Here is a 15216-nt window from a genome sequence, read left to right as displayed (position 1 = left end):
CGTCGGCCAACATTGCAAACGTCTTTTTGTCAGCAAAAATTTTTACAACACAAAATGTCTTTAAGGAGTGGAAACCTGGTGCAGCCCCAGCATCCAATACTCCAAAAGCCTCTGGAGATGCAGAGAGTATCAACCAGGAGATCGTGAAGCAAGGTGACCTCGTCCGCTCTCTGAAGACTGCCAAAGCCGAGAAAACTAAAGTAGATGAAGCTGTAAAGCTCCTTCTGGAACTTAAAGCTAAATACAAGGCAGCGACCGGACAGGTATAATTTACATATAAAAATGTTTTTCTTACAGTAGAAGTATCGCACTATAGATTTGTTTGCAACAAATTTAGTTTAATTTGAAACTGACACATTTAATATCTATCATCAGAGTAAATCTCATAAAAACCAATTAGACGAGAGACATTGATTAGAATTTCCATCTAGTAAAGTGGATTGTAGTGAGATATTTTTTTAATACGCAATAAATACACCAAATTTTCGTTACTATATCAATCCCATTGCTTTTCTTTCATTTATTTATTGGTATTTCTAGAAAAGAATAAGAAATAATAGAAGAAGACAATCAGTGGTTCTAGAAACCTTGGTCGAGCTCAAACCTTTTATGATAATTTATAAATTATTATTTAGGCAGGCAGGCAGGGTTCCTTAGACATATAGATTTTTTCGTAAGGCTTAGCAGTATCCTAACGTTTAACGTTTTAGTTACTAGTATTAAAAGGCTGGCAACGCACTCGCGAGGCGGTATCACTTAACATCAGATGAAAAAAACTATGAGCATAATATTAGTTGTTTCCCCCATTTAATTGGACTAATCAACACAATTTCTTTTAATTGCAGTAGTTGAACTGAGATCAGAACATAAAAACAAATTATAGTTTAGTTTTTCTTTGAGTAGTGTTTAGAGGAACATATTATTCTTTAATTAAAAAAATATTTTTACAGGATTGGAAGCCCAGTGCAGCTCCTTCGCCCGTTAAAACTGCTGCTGCAGATAATATTAGTGATATTTTAACAAAAATAACAGCACAAGGGGATAAAGTACGCAAGCTGAAAGGGGAGAAAGCCGACAAAAGTGCCGTTGATGTCGAGGTAATTATACTTTTAGTAATTTTGTACACAATTTAAACAATTATAAATAATGTTTTATATACAAAAAGTCGACTCCTGTGCCTGTACGTAACTAAAAATATGATTAATAATACTAATAATGACTTTATTCATGACAAATCTATAATTAAATGAGCAAAGGCTGTACAGTTTCCGCACTCAGGTTTCTTAGTTCTAGCGTGACGATTCCCTAAATCATTGTAGTTACGCCCGGAGAGTATAGCCGGACGCAGGCACTCTCTTCAACATTAGTCTTATTTATACATTGAAAGAAAACAATGTTTTAACCGGATTAAAGCTATTTGTATTATTATAAACTTATAATTATTTACATAATTTTAAATTTAACTTTTCCGACGTTTCGCGTGCTTTACAGCGTGCGTGGTCACGCTGACTGAAGACAAAAGGTGTCGAAAGTCAAAAGTATCACAGCTGTAGAGAAAGTTGTGTTATCTGTATTTATTTCCCCGGAGTTGGCATCGACTAAAAGATGACGGGTTTTTGCAGACATGAATCACGGTGTCAAGGTGTATTTTCGCGACAAAAAATCCGGTTAAAAAATTGTTTTCTTTCAATTACAGTCATTCTTTGTATAGCAACTAGCTAAATCATGGGAGTTACACCCCAAGAGTATAGCCAGACGTAGGCACTCTCTTTGACTGTTAAAATTGCATTCATTCGGTACATAGCAATTAGCACGTCATTATTTCGCTCATATTCTATTGTAATACGCGAATGGTTAATATAGAGTAAAACTCGAAACCTCTATTATTTAAAGCACGATGACCCAGGGGAACCGTACATTTTGGTCCTTCGAGCCGGGGAGTATGTACGAGCCGAGGCTGTACAATAATTATATTATAAGATTCCGCCTATCTTTGTATACCATTAATTCTAAAAAAAAAATATAAGTTTCTTTGACATAAATAATTTCTTTTGTCAATAATTAATTTTACCTATAAAATATGTACAGTGAGAAAATTCTAAGCTGTGGTCTGTGCAGTACGTTCGTTATAAAGCATGGCCAATCTTTTACTGCATATTGATGAATATCTTCACTTTTGCAGGGACATGAATGAAAAAATTTAACTAATTGAAATCCGACCTGGATTTTTTATGGTTATTTAAACCTGATTGTGATTTAGACACATTTAGATAAGTTTTTTTCTTATTAGAGTCAGCGGAGTGAGATCGATTGGTAGCGATAAAGTATTATAACCATTTAAGTTGCCCGTATTTTGTATTCTTAAATAAAACTCTAAGAAGATATTAAAACATATAATTTGCTATTCAATCTGTTGACAATACAACATTGTAATATTTTGAATTATTTGTTTTAGTAATTTTCAGTTAGATAGTCGTCCTGTTTTTCTATAGCGATAATTTTACTGTTTCAGGTGAAAAATCTACTCAATCTAAAAGCTCAGTACAAATCAATAACCGGAAAGGATTGGACTCCCGCTGCAACCCCACCAGTCAAAGCTGAAACTGTTAAACAGGTATTTATAGTTAATAATGATTCAATTTAGATGTTATTTTGAAATTTTCCACGTAAGTTAACTAATTTTTAATATATGTAATTTTATTGTTTAATGGGTAATTTGTGTAAAGAGTGCTCAAGCATTTTTTAGATAGAATTTGCTTGTATGGTGCTTTAAATTAAAAAAATCTACACGTACGTGATCAGCCTCCTGTGCCTGACACACGCCGTCGACTATTTTGGGTGGGCAAGCCGGTTTCCTCGCGATGTCTTCGTTCACCGTTCGAGCAAATATTAAATGCGTACATAGAAAGAAAGTCCATTGGTGCACAGCCGCGGATCGAACCTACGACCTCTGATCGCACGCCGAAGTTAGTCCAACACTGCTCTAGGATGCTTTACTGTAAGCGTATTGCTTGTTTCCTTACGTTGTTATATTTTAATTTTAATCTTAAACTCAAATTGTACCGTCCAACTTGTACCAGGTATATAAAGCAAGGAAACAAACGCAATTTCAAACCTATATTGTAGCGCTACTGGATTATCATTTACAAAATACAAATATTTAACAAGTTTTATCATGTACACTTAAACTGCCACAGAGCTCGAGTATGCGTTGCTGGCCTTTTTTAATCGGTACTGTTGTCCTATTTGTACAGAAATACCTCAAGTTAGACAACTTAGTAGGTTACAGAGTGACACAGTGCATAGAGGAATGGCAGGATTCGAAGGAGGCCTTTGCCCAAAAGGCCGCACGGATAACTAAAAGAATATTGAAATAGAAACGTGTTTAAATATAAAAGTATATGAATGAAAGGTTCAAGTTAACTCTGTGTTTATAATAAAAAAATTTTTAATAGGAAACAATGAACGGTGTTGACGGAGAAGCATTAGCGGTGGAAATTGTAAAGCAAGGTGACGTCGTACGCGATCTGAAAGCGAAGAAAGCGGACAAGGTAGATATTTTAATGTTCAAATATTATAATAATTATTATATATTAAATGACACGGTGAACTTCGTACTCACCTACATATGTGTCTAAACTTAATAAAAAACTTTAAAACATATAAAAGAGATTTTTAAAATCGTCTATGAGGAAGGACCAAGTGACAACTAGGAACAGTATTTATTGGTAAATACTGTCTCGTTTATAGTATTTTTCTTATTGACATAGTCCCTAAACTTTAACAAAATATTTAAGATCAAAACTAGCCGCCAGTCCAGTCATTCTCGAGTTTTAGCGAGACAAACGAAATAATTAAATTAATTTAAAAGTATAATCCTGTAGACATTTATTTTAATTAGACGGGCATATTATGTTAAAATAATAACAATTAAACATTTAAAAACGAATTTGATGATATTTTTTAAATCAACTATAATTTAATAAACTTCCTGATCCTTTTGTTTTAATTGATGTGTTATATTTATGTCGCAGCCAACTAGCCTAATCAGCCGTACAATTAACAGCCTAGCCGTTTAACCAACGGCCTGAAAGATGTTCAGCCAGTTGATTGAACAGCTAGGCAAATGACTTGGATCGATGTCGTTTCATAACTTGCCTAGCCTGTTGACTGTTAATTTAAATTTAATTTCACTTTCTGCCACTCTCAAACTCGAAACGAAACTCTTCAAACTGTTTTCCAAAGTTTCATGAAAAACAACAAGTACAATGCAAGAGTGTAGTGACAGTAATGTGAATTTGACTTAAGCAATTTAATTTAAAAAATATATATATTTTATGTCATATGTTTCATCTATTTTATTTTATGTCATATGTTTCATCTATTTTATTTTTGTCAAATAATGACTGTATCGTACGAATGGCCTAAGCATTAGCCAAGTTTATTGAATGTTGTAACAAACGCTACGGCTGAATATCTTTAAGGCCGTTAGTTAAACGGCGCCGTTTAGTTAAAAGGCTAGGCTGTTAATTGAACAGCTAATTAAGCATATACATAGTCCAAAGACAACGCTCATTCCTACTATATAATTACAGTCAAAACCCGTTATAACGACATCGAAGGGACTACGTAAAAACCCAAAGTCGTAACAGCCGATTACGTTGTTATTAAGTACCTAATACATAGAATTCCGGGATCTTTGATTTTGGTCAATATAACCGGTATTGTGTACTAAACAATGTCGTCGTCTGTATGTAGTCGTAAACAGTTACGACTGTATATTAAAAAACTCATTCCATTTTAACTAACATATTAAAATTAATCATAAATATTAATTAAGTCAAAAACTGATATAGTTTTAATTAATGTAGGGTTCCTGGATCAGTGGGACTGTTTGAAGTAATGTTAAAATATAATGTACACCCACCTATCATCGTATGTATTATCAACCCGCGATACACGAATAAATCTAAATAAATGCTAAAAAGAGTTTGTCTGGAGCCTGTTGGGGCTTACCTCTAACGATTTAGATAATCGCCATGGTTTTAGAATATGAGTGACCAAAAGCGGATCATACAATTAATATTACTAATTACAATTTAAATATATATTTTTTTGTGTTTTAAATTGATAGTTTTAAACAAACTTTGATCCTAGACGACCATAGATGCAGAGGTAAAGAAGTTGCTAGAATTAAAAGCGAAATATCAGCAAGAGACTGGCACAGCATTTGCAGCTGCTCCAACTAGGGACAGCAAACCCAAAGAGAAGAAAGAGAAAGAGATAAAGAAAGAGAAGCCAAAGGAACAGGTGAGATACTTTCATGATTTATACTTATAAATATGTATAAAACATGGCTTCGCAACTGATTTTTCTATAAATAAAAGGCTCAGTAGCGGCTGAGCCCTTATTCTTAGAATTTAAATTAAAGAAAAACACAAATGTATAAATTATCATAGAACACAAAAGGAATAAAAAATCTACTTTTATCCAACATCAAAAGAGGGCTTTTATGTGTGTGATCTATGAAGCGTTCCATAAACATGTGCTAAGTGCATGTATTTTTATCCACAAATTTGTCGTAAGCCAGAAGTCTGGAGGGAACATACTTAATATAGGTATCTAAGTAAGTAATATTGATATGTATTATTATTAACATTAATAAATAATATGGTGTTTTAGACGCCGAAGCCTAAAGAGGAATCCTCAAGTGGGGTGAAGAAAATAACTCGACTCGGATTAGAGGCTTCAAAAGACACTGATCTTTCAGAATGGTACCAGCAAGTTATTACTAAAGGTATGTATGATTTAAAATTTAAAATCTACAAAATTTTGAAAGAAAACACTTTAACCGGATTAAAGCTATCTGTATTAAAAACTTATAATTATTTTATATAATTTTAAATTTATTTTTTTCCGACGTTTCGCGTGGTTTACAGCGTGCGTGGTCACGGTGACTGAAGACAAAAGGTGTTGAATGTCAAAAGTATCATAGCTGTAGAGAAAGTTGTGGTATCTGTATTTATTTCCCCGGAGTTGGTATCGACTAAAAGATGACAAATAACTTTAATCCGGTTAAAAAAGTGTTTTCTTTCAATGTGTAACAAACAAAATTTAGTTTTTTCTTTTTTTACAAAAAACAACATGTATGTAGTAAATATATAATGGATAGTTCGTATTGACAATATTTACAAGAGACAATGTCGTTTTGTCTTATGATGTTGTACGCAAGGAAATATCTATCCAGTAGTAGGAACACTTGCCCCTATTTGCCTTTTGACCTCTCAGTCGATTCGTCGCTGTGACCGAAATTGGTTATGTTCGCCAATCGCAGGTGTATATCCCTTATGCGCGTATTAATCTTAGGTCTTACGTACACAGAAGTTGTGATTTGTAAAAACCCAATATGAATGAATGGATTTAATATTTACGTCCCGATTGTAAGTATTACTTTATTAATACCGAACTAGCATGTTGCCATTTTTCATCGATATCTATGTATCAATGAATTTGCAATGGTGTTAATTATTGACTGATTTTACCTCAATTTGTTTGTATGGGAAAATGGGTTTCTTAATTATTTACATTTTCCTTGTACTTTTATGTTAATATGCATATTGGCATCGATATCATTTAAATGAAAAGAAATCGGTTGTCTGTAAAGTCGGTTTACTGATAAGAAAATACTGATTGAATGATGAATTTTATTTGTTTGATAGATATTTTGTATGGATATAGAGAAGTAGGTAAATACTAAACTACTAATGTAGGTAATAAATAGGAAATCACAATTGAATTGATCAAGTTACATTAATTTGTACGCATAAATACAATTATGTAAATTTTGTCGAACGCGGTGGCCGGTTGTGCCTCTTTGTCGCTCGTTTCGCGCTCTCGCTTGCACTTCAAGCCTTAAATGGAACGCCGCATGAGTCATGGTTTTTGGTGCTTGGAGCCAGCTCCATCGAATTATAAGAGATTGTCACGCCAACGCCATAACGTATAAAAAACATTGTATGTTTTGAATTGTCTATATATATTATTGCTTAAAAGCAGTGGTGCGAATGGCTTGAGGTCGCGGGTTTGAAGGAACACTTTAAAAAAATCAACAACATGTGTCAGTCAGAAAGACGCCTACTATGAAGTGAAAATAATCAAACGGATGCAATCTCTCAGGCCAAAGCCTGTATAGGGTTGTAGCGCCACTAATGTTGTTTACGACACGTATTGGGACACGCCAATATTTAAATTATATTTCTCTAGGGTAGGCCAATTTTGATTTCATACATTTAGGATTATAATTTAAAATATTTTGTATATTTTAGCGGAAATGATCGACTACTACGATATCTCCGGATGTTACATCCTACGCCCATGGGCGTATAGTATTTGGGAAATCATTCGCGCATTCTTCAGCGATAGTATAAAACGTATGGGAGTGAAGGATGTGTATTTCCCTATGTTTGTGTCTAAGGTAATATTTTACTTTTTTTCCACCTTGTAAAAATAATAGCAAAGGTTTAACTATATCAATATATAATATTTAAAACATTACAGCCTGACCTGACATACGGATTAGTTAAAACATATTTTGGAAATGGGTCGGTAAAGTGGGACAGCTTTTTTGTCTTGCGAAATAAATTACGATGCAAAGACTTTTAAATTTTTAATCTAACATTTATACCTATTTAGTACAGAAGGTCCATTTAAGGCGATTATATGGGACTAAGCTAAGTGTCTGCGGGAAAACAGATATTGATTTTTATCATCTGGATAAATTAATTAAATTAAACCATTTAAATTGAGATTTAGCGCGAACAATGTCTCCCGTATCTGAAAATTACAATAAAAGTGTCTACCCTCAACTTTAATATTATTTTTAGGCGGCATTAGAACGCGAGAAGACCCACATAGCTGACTTTGCACCAGAAGTGGCTTGGGTCACGCATTCTGGTTCTAGCGAGTTGGCGGAACATATAGCTATACGACCCACATCAGAAACCGTTATGTACCCGGCCTATGCCAAGTGGATACAGAGCCATAGAGACTTACCCCTTAAGCTTAACCAGTGGAATAACGTCGTTGTAAGTATATTTAGATAATTGAGAGGTAGAAGATTGTTCATATATTTTTTATTATTGCTTATACATAATAAACGAAAACTTAATTTCATATACCAGTTCGTATCTAAAGACATAATCGTGTCTAACATGTGTTCTTCATACAGAAAAAAGGGTTGTTAATTGTGAGTTACAAAGACAACAAAAAAATAATCAAACGATCTTGATAGCGCTTTAAAATAACACAAATCCACTGAACACTGGTTGGTGGACGGCCACGTGATCTTTTGCCCTATGTGTTACCAACCACGATCAGTTTCTCCAAGTTCTGATCTCTCATCTAGTTTTCCATTGTTTAAGATTAAAAGTGTATCGGTAGCAGTCGGTTCTATTTTTAGTCAATGTTTTTTTTAAATTTAATTCTTAACTTTAGAGAGTGTATAGTTTATTTTGACAGTTAATTATAATATGTTCGATACTCAATTGTCAAATTTAATGTTAAAAGCGATGGGAGTTCAAGCAACCGCAACCATTCCTGCGAACGCGAGAATTCCTTTGGCAAGAGGGTCACTCCGCGTTCCGACTTCAGGACGAAGCCGAGGCGGAAGTGCTGCAGATATTGGGTATTTAATAAGACTTTAATAACCTTAAATTATAGATGTTATACATAATAAAATATTACTTTAAAATTTAGGCAATACATTTTAAGTAAGGAAGCCGGAATAACGTAGGACCTTGTTTTATTTTTTAAATATTTATTACAGATCTATACGCCCGGGTATATGAAGAGTACTTAGCCATTCCAGTCATTAGGGGCAGAAAAACTGAGAAGGAAAAGTTCGCGGGTGGAGACTATACTACCACCGTTGAAGCATACATTGGTGCTAGTGGCAGAGCTATACAGGTAAAACTAAAGAATTTGGAGAATGTTTAACTTCTTTAATACAATCATACATTTATGGTATCCAGAAACTTCCAAAAGTTTCACTTTATAATCTCGTGGTGGTTCCGGTGTACATGGGCTGGCGGTAAACACTTTAGGTGACTGTTCATGTGCGTCGTATCGTCGTAATAAAATAAATAAATCAGCGGCGCTACAACCTTTTTAGGTCTGGGCCTCAGATTTCTGTATCTGTTTCATAATCATTTGTTAAACTAATAGGCAAGTAGGTGATCAGCCTTCTGTGCCTGACGCACGCCGTTGACTTTTTGGGTCAACAGCAAGGCGGTTTCCTTACGATGTTTTCCTTCACCGTTCGAGCGAGTGTTAAATGAGCACATAGAAAGAAAATCCATTCGTGCACAGCCGGGGATCGAACTTACGACCTCAGGGATGAAAGTCGCACGTTGAAGCCACTAGGCCAACACTGCTCATATCGCAACACTGCTGCTGTTTCGTCGTAATAAAGGATTAAAATATAAATTCTGACACCAGCAGCCTTTCCCTACAGGATACTAAAAATTCGTTTAGAGATTAATACTGTTTTTATATGAATTTTAATATTATAAAATGACAATTCGTAATATTATGTATTGATATCCAATAAAATACATATTAACCCCGCAATTCATTCAAAAATATCCAGTCTACGTGTATCGTTTTAACATAACTGTTTTTTTTTTCATCTTGTGGATAATATAATTTGACAAAAAGAGACGAAAGATAACATTTTTCAAATATTTTTTTTAGATAAAGTTATAATAGTAAATGCTCTATACTCAAGTACATAAATAATTGCATATAATTACTGAAGTAAATGGTTGATTGAATAAATCTTTTATTTTTTCTTAGGGCGCAACAAGTCATCACCTGGGCCAGAACTTCTCCCGTATGTTTGACATTGTGTACGATGATCCAGAAACCCAAGAGAAGATGTTTGTCTATCAAAACTCTTGGGGTATAACGACAAGAACTATTGGTAAGTTTATAAAATAAATAAACTTTCAACTTACGATTTACTGTAATTTATACCCCCTCCCCCTTCCTCTTGTCAGATAAAAGTAAGTAAAGCTCTCAAAATAGACAATGTGTGTAAAAAATTAATTACTGTTGACGTAATCACCAAATAAGAAAATCAAAGGAAAAAATCCTGTAGTGCTTACATAATACTTCAACTGCTTCTATCTACAATTATACTCTTTCTTTGTAAAAAATTTTTTTTAAATTATTTTAACTCAATTTAATATGAAGCCATAGTCACTTACAGGTATATATAATAGTACTGTGTGCCTATCTTAGGGCTGATAATCTACTCGGTTTAAGTCATCCAAACAATCACCACTTAACATACAATGACATGATGTAACTTAGAATAAAATAATTGTATTAAAGCGAGGTAATTTTTTAAATTGCTAATAATTAAAATACCGGAAGAATGCTCTTCTGAATTTCGCCAATTGTAAGTAATTAAGTTAATTTTGACAAACTAATGAAAATTGACACTTACTATCTGTGACCATTTTTAAAGTTTATTATAGGCATGTGTTTAAAAATAAGCAAGCATTGAAGAGGCTACATTTATTTTGGAAATGAATATACCACTTATATGTGTTTGACAGGTGTAATGGTCCTGGTACATGGCGACGACAGAGGTTTAGTTCTACCACCACGAGTAGCAGACATACAGGCGATAGTGGTACCTTGCGGTATCACGGCGTCCAGTAACGCTGAAGAGAGGAAGGGACTTATGGACTCTTGTCAGAGCCTGGTGGATGAATTGAAGGCAGCTGGTATCAGAGCTGATGGTGACTATAGGGATAACTACTCGCCTGGGTGGAAGTTTAACCATTGGGAGTTGAAGGTATGTTCGGAAGATATTATAGTGTAAGTCTATGCCCAAGGACACGCTCTATGGATATACTAGTTGTTGGCTCCATTGGGACGGATATTCGAATCTCCATGACACTCAATGCCAGAGGGTTCGTGAGTGCGTTACCGGCCTTTAAAGAATTGGTACACTGTTTTCTGGAAGGACCCTCAGTCGTATTGGTTCGGATATATTTCAAAAAATAGCAATGGCATATTAGTTTTGTCTCTGCCCGAGATTTGAATCAAGTCTCAGGATCTACATATTATATTACGACTTAACAAATATTTTGCCCCTAGAGTAATTAGTCAGTTTTAAAGTATTGTAAATGTCGCAGGAAGCTGGTTTAATTAGCCTTTTAATTAATAGGCTAGCCTTTTAAGTAAACAGTGCCGTTTAACTAGCGACACGAAAGATTTTCCAGAGCCGTTGCGTTTGTTACAACATTTAATAAACTGGCTGGCTAATGTTTAGGCCATTCGTACAATAGAGTGACCATGCGATAGAAAACAAGATGACACATCTGACATTGCAAAAAATATTTATTTAAAAATTAAATTGCTTAGATTCAGTCACAGCTAAATTCACGTTATTATTTTTACTTCACTCTTCCACTTGTTGATTTTCATACTTTGGAAAACACCATCAAAATTGTGGTTTGCCTACTTCATATTGACAGTTTGAAGAGTTTCATTTCGAATTGAGAGTAGCAGAAAGTGGATTTAAATTTAAATTAACAGTCAATAGGCTAGACAAGTCATCGATCCAAGCATTTGCCTAGCTGTAGAGCTAGAAGCCTGAAAGATATTCAAACCTAACTGTTTGAATCTTTCAGGCTTCTTGTTGAATGGCGTTGTTTAGTTAAGAGGCTAGGCTGTTGATTGAACGGCTAATTGAGCTAGTTGACTGCGACATACACTTAGCAATAATTAGTGTTTACATGTCCACCAGAGAAGTGAACACTTATATAATTTCCCTGTCTTATATTATTATATCTATATTATTCCAAATAAGCAATATTTGAAAACTTATTTTCAGGGTGTACCAATCCGTGTGGAATTGGGACCGAAAGATATATCACGCGGTGAGGTGGTTGCCGTGATCAGACTGACAGGAGAAAAGCAAACCTTTAAGAGGAACACGGCGCCGACGCAGCTTCGAGAGAAATTAAATACTATACACGAGGAAATGTTCAAGAAGTATGTATAACTTATATATAATAATTCAGCTTAATCCCCGATTTGAGCAGTGTAGGCCTAGTAGCTTTAGCTTGCTATTCTCATCCCTGAGGTCGTAGGTTTAATCCCCGGCTGTATGCCAATGGATTTTCTTTCTATGTGCGCATTAACATTCGCTCGAAGGGTGAAGAAAAACATCGTGAGGTAACCGGCTTGTCTTAGACCCAAAAAGTCGACGGCGTGGGTCAGGCACAGAAGGCTGATCACCTTTTTGCCTATTTGATTAACAAATGATCATGAAACAGATACAGAAATCTGAGACCCAGACCAAGATTTATTTTTAATCCCTCATTTATAAATATATATAAATATAAGCCTTAAATATATAATTAGCTTGTTTGTCACACCAATTAATAAATATAGGGATATCTTTCTAATATAGTATGTAATTGCTTTGTGGCTTTATATTTAAAAAAAGCGAATGAGTGTCTCTAAAACTATTGAACCAAATGTTTTGCGTTCTCCACTCATTGATTTAGCTTAGCAATGTAGGAAAGTGTGTAAGAAAAAATGTTTTTTTTTATGTAGTAGGCAAACGGGCAAGAAGCTCACCTGATGTTAAGCGATACCGCCGCCCATGGACACATTGCCAGAAGGCTTGCAGGTGCGTTGCCGGCGTTACAAGAATTGTTACGCTCTTTTCTTGAAGCACCCTAAGTCGAATTAGTTCGGAAATACTTCAGTGGGCAGCTGGTTCCAAATAGCAGTGGTGCGCGGCAAAAACTGCCTTAGAAAACGCTCAGTTGTGGAACGACGGACGTCGAGGTGATACGGATGGTATTTTGTATTCTGCCTTGACGTCCGATAATGAAACTCGGCTGCGGTGAATGTAGATAACATTTGAAGATATTTCCTCAAAATGTATAATTATTTCAATGTAGTATGTTTATATATAGTATAGATAGAGTAATAAACTATTTTTCGTAGAGCAACTAAAGAGAGAGATGAGAGATTGTCACTTGTCACAAAATGGGAGGACTTTACAAATGCACTGGAACGCAAGCACATCATTCTTGCTCCGTTCTGTGGAGATATACCCTGCGAAGACAACATTAAGAATGATAGTGCCAGGTAATGTTTTCATCTATTGGGCTTCTCATATTCACATCATTAAGAAAACACTTTTTAAACGGATTGAAGCTATGTATTATTATTATAAACTTATAATTATTTATATAATTTAAATTTTTCCGACGTTTCGCGTGCTTTACAGCGTGCGTGGTCACGGTGACTGAAGACATTATCTTATATATAGCTTCAATGTCATGCCATGTTAACAAAACACAATACTATATTGACATCATTCATGAACATATCTAAAAGCTATAAAAAGTTAACTCATACTTTGTAATTTTTTTTAAAAGTCGCTCAAACGATGAAGGAAAATATCGTTAGGAAACCGGGTTGCCTTACACTCAAAAAGTCGACGGCGTGTGTCAGGCACAGGAGGCTGATCACCTAGATACCGGCAAACTCCTTAAAACAAGGGAGTGGGGGAAAGTGCGCATCGTACACAGCGCGGGATACAAACGTCAACTGATTTACCAATCACGCGATCGACACGTCACTCTCCCGCCACCGCCCCCCTCCCAGTGATACCTAAAAATCGCTAGAACATTTGTTCAACATGTTTGCCGGTATCTATATATATCAAGTATATTGTGTAGTAATGGAACTATAGATTGACAAATGATCATGTAACTGACTCAAGAATCTAGGGCCCAGACCTAAAAAGACCACTGGTTTATTTTATAATTATTTGTTTTTTTAACAGGAATGAAGATGATCAAACAACCGAGGTTAAAGCTCCATCTATGGGTGCTAAGTCACTTTGCATACCATTTGAACAGCCTCGTGAATTATCAGCGGATGACCGTTGCATACATCCAGCTTGTAAAAACAAGCCTAAATTCATTACTCTGTTTGGAAGGAGTTATTAAAGTCAACTTATATAATTTGTTACATATTTAAATAAATAATTATGATATGAATTTTTATTGACATTTTTTATAAAAACCATGTAATCTCTTATTAATAGTAATAATCTAATTTTAAAAACAAATAAATATTTAAGATATATAAGGCTATTGGTATATTTTACTAGATTTTATAATTGCAAAAGTACTTCAAGAACATTAAGGTCTTGTCAGAATTGATGGTTATTTTAAAGATCTTTAGCAAGCTTCAAAGGGCATTTCAGATATATATTAGTCAATTAAATAGTGTTACATATTAGGACTAGAAAGTGGAGATTATGAACATACGGATAGCACAGTACCAAGAATTAAAAAAGTATCAAAAGTAAATAGACAAATCATTGCTATGGAAGAGGTAAGGATAAGATATGATAAGAGAGCCGCCGCTGGATATCGCTTTAAAATCAGTTTCACACACTGACGCCTAGGCGAGGTTGCCAATCATAGAATAGCGACGGCTGGACTGTAAGGGCAGCAACGTCGCACATGTTCTGGGATGCAGCACTTAAGATTAATAGAATTGTACAAAAGCAGAGATCTAAGCAATGACGTTCGAATAAGTATTTACGTTCATACGCTGGTCAATATAAAATTAATAAAATCACTTATTTCATAATATAATCTTCATCTCTATACTTCACCTTATATTTCTAACTCTATATTCGACATAGGAAATAATTTTAAAACCATATAATCTATTATGGAAACGATTTTACCTATCTAGGTAGACAGCAAAAAATTAAAAAAACTTTATTTTATATGTATAGAAATATTGGTGGGAATCAAATTGTTACATTTGTTTGTAATTGCAAGAGAAACTTGCAATTGAATTGAACATTAAATTTTTAATATTTCGTTAAAAAGAGAGCTCTCAATATTATTTATTTAAGTAGTTGTAAGTAATCATTAAAAAGTACCTATAATTATACATAGAAGCAATGAAATGTAAGCGCCATAATATGTTTCGTCCTTCGGTTGCTGCTCTTAAAGTCAAATAAGACAATTGCATATTATATTATTATTGTCCCATTATAATTACTAACTATCATAGATGATACATTTTTACAAATGTGTAAATAACTATAAATACCTACTAAATTAGACAAAATTGTTTTTGTCTTTGAAGAGATTTAAA

At 34.4% G+C, this 15216-nt stretch overlaps 1 protein-coding gene across 2 annotated transcripts in view; it reads left to right on the top strand.

Moving 5' to 3' along the window:
- Positions 1-14096, top strand: part of LOC123716008 (bifunctional glutamate/proline--tRNA ligase) — a 31771-nt gene extending 17675 nt beyond the window's left edge. For both annotated transcript variants that reach the window (XM_045671474.1, XM_045671473.1), the window contains 15 exons: positions 66-263; positions 951-1097; positions 2513-2614; positions 3456-3551; positions 5158-5310; positions 5683-5797; positions 7326-7474; positions 7884-8084; positions 8566-8683; positions 8825-8964; positions 9853-9979; positions 10620-10861; positions 11906-12066; positions 13033-13176; positions 13880-14096. In XM_045671474.1, the coding sequence (XP_045527430.1) occupies positions 66-263; positions 951-1097; positions 2513-2614; positions 3456-3551; positions 5158-5310; positions 5683-5797; positions 7326-7474; positions 7884-8084; positions 8566-8683; positions 8825-8964; positions 9853-9979; positions 10620-10861; positions 11906-12066; positions 13033-13176; positions 13880-14045 (2259 nt within the window). In that variant the 3' untranslated portion in view covers positions 14046-14096. The remainder of the gene's footprint in view (positions 1-65; positions 264-950; positions 1098-2512; positions 2615-3455; positions 3552-5157; positions 5311-5682; positions 5798-7325; positions 7475-7883; positions 8085-8565; positions 8684-8824; positions 8965-9852; positions 9980-10619; positions 10862-11905; positions 12067-13032; positions 13177-13879) is intronic.
- Positions 14097-15216: the final 1120 nt, after the last annotated feature.

The sequence above is a fragment of the Pieris brassicae genome, chromosome 11 (genome assembly GCF_905147105.1).
Source record: "Pieris brassicae chromosome 11, ilPieBrab1.1, whole genome shotgun sequence".
Classification (NCBI taxonomy): Eukaryota; Metazoa; Arthropoda; class Insecta; order Lepidoptera; family Pieridae; genus Pieris; species Pieris brassicae.
Note: the sequence above shows the minus strand (reverse complement) of the source record. Positions and strands in the feature narration are given on the sequence as shown.